Here is a 6,000-nt window from a genome sequence, read left to right on the forward strand (position 1 = left end):
ACACACACACACACACACACCCACCGTGAACACACACACACACACACACACCCACCGTGAACACACACACACACACACACACCCACCGTGAACACACACACACACACACACACACACCCACCGTGAACACACACACACACACACACACCCACCGTGAACACACACACACACACACACACCCACCGTGAACACACACACACACACACACACACACACACACCGTGAACACACACACACACACACACACACACACCCGGAGCAGTGGGCAGCCATTTATGCTGCAGCGCTCGGGGAGCAGTTGGGGGGTTCGGTGCCTTGCTCAAGGGCACCTCAGTCGTGGTATTGCCAGCCCGAGACTCGAACCCACAACCTTAGGGTTAGGAGTCAAACTCTCTAACCATTAGGCCACGACTTCCCCCTGTCTGAATATCCCTGTTGCTCCTGTACCCTAGTCAGAATGCAGTATTTAGATGGAAATCAGCAATCCTTCCTTTTCACTTGTGGCAATAAGCAGGTTTTAAAATGCTACAACTTGAGGTACTGTGTGGAAACAAAAAGAACAAAAGACCTATATACAGCAGAAAATGTCAAAATTCCAGCATGTGAAGGAGAACTCCCAGGACAATACTGTACACATTTATGACATACGTCATCATGCGTCATCTGAAATAGAATTTTTTTTTAAAAAAAATTAGTTTTAAAGAACTCACCTGGAACACAACCACCTTGCCATCATCAGCCTGCAGGTAGAAAGTCCAGGTGGAGGACATGAAACTTTGAGCAGAGCTGACAATATCGTTGCACCAACCAAACAAAGCGTCCATCACTGAAACCGGTTTGGGGCGGTTGGTCAGGGCCTTGAGCTGCAGAGCAAGCAGGCTGGTTTTATTTGATTCACATATCAAAAAATCTATTATCCTGAAGGTGTTAACTGAATTCTTAGAGTCTTACCTTCCTCCGCAGGATTTCAGGCTCAGCTGGCTGGCTGGTACAGCCTGTGCTACATGCTTCCTGTTCCAGTAGCTTACTGTATGCTTCCTGGCATGCTGCATATACACACACAGACATACACTATTAGAAATACTGTATAGAATCGATATCTGCCCCTCACAACAAAGCTCGGCAGCTGCTTTGTAGATAGATAGTTGCAAAGTTACAGTTTATACCCAGGCCTCACCTCCCTGGCATTCCTCCTTGCTGTTGTTGAATCCTGTGTTTCCGTTCACGAACTGGCAAATCGAATAGAGCCGGCAGCCGCGGTAGCACGCATTCATTACGGAGTCCTGCAAGCACATAAGCCTTGTAAGGTCTAGAACCACCACTGCCTCCATAGAGGCGTCTCGTAACGATCATTAAAATGAAAGACTTGTGTTTATAAGTGGTTAAGCAGCACTCATTTATTTTACTAATTTAAAAAATTCAATTAAAATAATCGTTACTCTGTATTATTTTTGTACTTGTTGGTCATATGCACACATTTTCACCATGATGTAGATTCTACATTTTTAAGGAACTTATACATTTATTCATTCATTTTCTACCGCTTTATCCGAACTACCTCGGGTCACGGGGAGCCTGTGTCTATCTCAGGCGTCATCGGGCATCAAGGCAGGATACACCCTGGACAGAGTGCCAACCCATCGCAGGGCACACACACTCTCATTCACTCACCCACACACACACTACGGACAACTTTCCAGAGATGCCAATCAACCTACCATGCATGTCTTTGGACCAGGGGAGGAAACCGGAGTACCCGGAGGAAACCCCCGAGGCACAGGGAGAACATGCAAACTCCACACACACAAGGCGGAGGCGGGAATCGAACCCCAACCCTGGAGGTGTGAGGCGAACGTGCTAACCACTAAGCCACCGTGCCCCCCAAAACTTATACAGAAGTGTGTAAAAAAAAAAATGTGTTATAGAAGTCGGAGTTAAGGAAAATGGGCAGGAAGGCAACTGTACTCAAATAATCAAACTGCAGTGAGCAGAAAAAGGTTTTTTAGAATGCTCAAGACAAATGGGTTACAGCACTTAGGTGCCACTGCTGTCAGTCAAGAACAAGACTACAGTGTGAGACTACAAACGGGCACAAGCCAAATGAAACTGGACCGAACTTTCTTTCCAACAAAAGTGGAGGCTGCATAATACCACCAAAGGAGGACACTCAATCTGTTGCTCTATGGATTCTGTGTGAGAGGGTAGAAAACCAGCACTCTCTGGCATGGAGAGAGGTGATCTCGACTGGGTACCCTGTTGAATTGGGCCACACGGGGTGATCTGGGCCACACGGGGTGAACTGGGCCACACGGGGTGAACTGGGCCACACGGGGTGATCTGGGCCACACAATCTACAGTATATATGGTTTAAAACTACAATTAAATTAAAATTATTCATTTTAATTTAATTGTATAGACACCACCCCCCATCCACAACCCCCAGCAGGCCGCGGTAAAATTATCAAACATTGACTGGTCCGTGCAAAAAAAGGTTGGGGACCACTGCTCTAGAGGATACACAATACTCATTCCACCCATTCATACAGTAAGGCTTCCTGGAAACTTCAGTAGATCTTCAAGGAAATATTTATTTTAATATCACAAGTAGGTTGGTGGCCCACTGGGTTACATTGCATCTTTACAGCTCCATGGTCCTGTTTGATCCTGAATTCCCTTTTACTGAGTTTTGTGAGTTCTCCCTGTCTCATGTTACTCTAGGTTCACTAGAATAAAGCGGATAGTGTACTAATTACAATTGTAACTAGAACTAGAATGTACATTTCCTGAAGAAAATGTGAATGGTGCTTGCACGTGGCAAATAGCACTCGGTTGCTATGGTGTTAATTTTGGAGGCAAGTGGATCATTGGATTGATAGTGTGGAGTTGATAGTTACATGTATTGAGAGTCTCCTTTACATCTACATTGACTAGGAGAACACAGAAGAGAAGCCGTGCGTGAGCTCTGCGCACGCTGTGTGTGTGTGTGTGTGTGTGTGTGTGAGAGAGAGAGAGATTAAAGGAATTTTATGAATTTCCCATTCAAGTCTATGGGACTTTTTTGGCCGCTTTTCTGTCCGCTGTGCGAACATCGTTGGTTGGATCGCTTATAAATAGCACACCTCTCCTCAATGAGCTGGTCGATTTGACACCTCATTCATGGGTCTAGGACAAAAGCTGCGGGACAAGTTACGTGTCGAATATTTTTGTCCAGAAGGATTATAATCAGCATGCAAGCTAACAAGAATGTTGCTTTGCAAGCACCATTAATTAAAACGGTGAATATTTTGTGACACTGGCTCTGAAGAGACCAAAGCACTGAGTCTCTTCCTGTTACGTCTAACAAGGTTAGAGATCTTCATCTTCATGTATTCCTCCTTACTTCCTCCTCAGTTTAAACTCTTTTATATTGGCTTCAGTTCCAGAAAATGATGTTTATTTAACCGTTTCTGTGCTGATCTGGTGATATGCTTGGCTCCATCAGTGATCCACCAGTACATTGGTTTTCATGTGCATTTTTATGTATGGCATCCCCAAACATCCAGATGTTGTGCATGACCAAAAATGTGATCTAAGTATAACACAACAGTAGTTCTAACAACATCTGTTGATGTTCCAGGCACTGCATTTTCTGAGATGCTCTCAGGAACTGCTTCCTTCTCACAATGCTTCCAAACAACTTGTTGTTAAGAAAGTGGAGTTTATTAGTTTATTTTGAAACCTGACAATGTCAAGAACCAGCGAAGCCATCTGGATGGTAAGTGAGATCATGGATCCAGTTCCAAGTAATTTTTTAAGTGCTTATAGTGCTCAAGAAAGCGAAACCGTTTGCTCTGGCCTTAACTGTAGACTCTCATTTCATTGACCTATCCATTCGACCATAACTATCCCATCCGCTCTAAAAGTATTGGCACACTGATGGCACCATGGTGCAGGTCAATGCCCAAAATAAATGAAATCACAAATTTAATAATAGTGACAGTGACATACAGCTAAGTACGGTGACCCATATTCAGAATTCGTTCTCTGCATTTAACCCATCCAAAGTGCACGCACACAGCAGTGAACACACACACACACATAGCAGTGAACACACACCCGGAGCAGTGGGCAGACATTTATGCTGCTGCACCCGGGGGGCAGATGGCAGGGGTGGGGGGTTTGGGGCTCACTGCCTTGCTCAAGGGCACCTCAGTCGTGGTATTGCCGGCCCGAGACTCGAACCCACAACCTTAGGGTTCGACCTAAACTCTCTAACCATTAGGCCACGACTTCCCAAATTTACCACAACATACACAAGTGACATATCAAAACACTCGGTACAACTAGAAGAACTGGTTGACGTGAATTATGATGACATCACGTAACAACACGTGCATGTTAACCCACAAAATAACTGCAATCACAAAATTTGCACATATCCACTTCTGTCCAAAAGTATTGGCACCCTCTCTGTACACATGCCGCTAACAGTATAGACACCTTATCTATCCACACACGTCCAGGTTTTGGAACGGTTCAGATTTTCTTCAGAAAATGTATATTGTTCTATAAAATGATTTTAGCTTCTTTTTAACGAAGGGCACTCAAAGTTTATATCAAACACAAGATACACCATAATATGCTGAATTCTAGCAATCAGACCACACCATTTTATATGATAAGGTGGGTATATAGTAAATTATAAGTATAATCGTTTGACACAGAGGACACTGCAATTACCTTCTCTTGTCAATGTATCGTAGAACTAATTATACACATATAATAGCAATAATAATAATACATCTAAGACCTCCTTTAAATGGAAAATGCATGTTCATTTTAAACTCGAATGAACCACAACCAAGCGGGATGTGGGATAGCAAAACCCAATAAATTTACTCAAACTTACTTACATATAAATTTATCTCCATAACTGCTGAAAGCATCTTGACAGTCTTAATGGCTGCTGCACAGTGGCAAGGCCATGGCCTTCACGTGCCTCATATGGCCTTCTATCAGGAGGGGGAATTAGTGGTAACACTTCAATTCTTAATAAACGATTTTGTCATTTTTTGGCAAATAAACAAACAAACAAATAAATAAATACATCCAAAAGATACTCTGGACATTACTAGGATCGTCATCTATCCATAAGCAATGACTGTGAGTTATTGATGCTCTGGATAAAGGCCTGGCTCTCTTTTGTCTCTCTAGTCCAAATCAGGCATCATATACTGCTTTATGAGGTCAGCAGTAAAATATAGCAGACAGCGCCGACTTGCGGATGAAAGGAGAACAACAGGAGCATCCAAATTCTCTCAGCTTTCCCATTTTACACCGCGTCGTCCCTGTCTTTCATTCTTTCTTTCAGTATTTATCGATTATTGGAAATATACATGGATTTATCTGCGAGCCTCGTCATCATACAGGCTCATCAAAGCGACATAGCACGCACCAACTAGTCATCCTTCAAAGATGATCGAATTCGCTTGCTTACAACACTATATTATGCAAAATCATCTTAAATACACTGCCCCCAAACCAAATGCCCCCCCTCGCGTCCCATACCACCATTACAGCTCGTGCGTAATTATGGTCACCCTGCACTCCTGATGCACATGAAGGTAAACAGAGAACAAATACACACAATGGCTTTGATTATACTGAATACTGATGGACAATTAGCTCTAGTCAAGGCCTGGGTAGAATTTTGCGCAGTGTCGTCATTGGCAATCCGGCGTTAAAAGTGCTGATTGCGGGAATCTGCCCAATGAGGAGTCTGTTATTCCTACTGCATTTATACAGGAAATATCTGCGACTGCGCAAAACAGCAGGCAAGATTCTAGCTCCTGGATATCCCCTTATTGTTATAATTATTATTAATGACATGATCAATTTGTGCAGGCTGTATAAATGACTTACTTTGGCAGCTTTTTTGTTTTTGATGGTGGTCTGACACTGGTTTTTACAGTAGCTGATGTCTCCCAGTTGATTGTCAAACAGATCGGATGCTGCCATCGC

At 43.4% G+C, this 6,000-nt stretch overlaps 1 protein-coding gene across 1 annotated transcript in view; it reads right to left on the bottom strand.

Moving 5' to 3' along the window:
- The window catches only part of tmem59l (transmembrane protein 59-like), a 13,397-nt gene that overhangs the window by 7,153 nt on the left and 244 nt on the right, over positions 1 to 6,000 (bottom strand). Inside the window, exons 1-4 of the mRNA XM_027152285.2 lie at positions 5,902 to 6,000; positions 1,178 to 1,283; positions 952 to 1,046; positions 711 to 863 (exon numbers count right to left, since the gene is read on the bottom strand). The exon at positions 5,902 to 6,000 is cut by the window's right edge and continues 244 nt beyond it. Coding sequence (XP_027008086.2) covers positions 711 to 863; positions 952 to 1,046; positions 1,178 to 1,283; positions 5,902 to 6,000 — 453 coding nt within the window. The remainder of the gene's footprint in view (positions 1 to 710; positions 864 to 951; positions 1,047 to 1,177; positions 1,284 to 5,901) is intronic.

This window comes from Tachysurus fulvidraco, chromosome 2, assembly GCF_022655615.1.
Source record: "Tachysurus fulvidraco isolate hzauxx_2018 chromosome 2, HZAU_PFXX_2.0, whole genome shotgun sequence".
Classification (NCBI taxonomy): domain Eukaryota; kingdom Metazoa; phylum Chordata; class Actinopteri; order Siluriformes; family Bagridae; genus Tachysurus; species Tachysurus fulvidraco.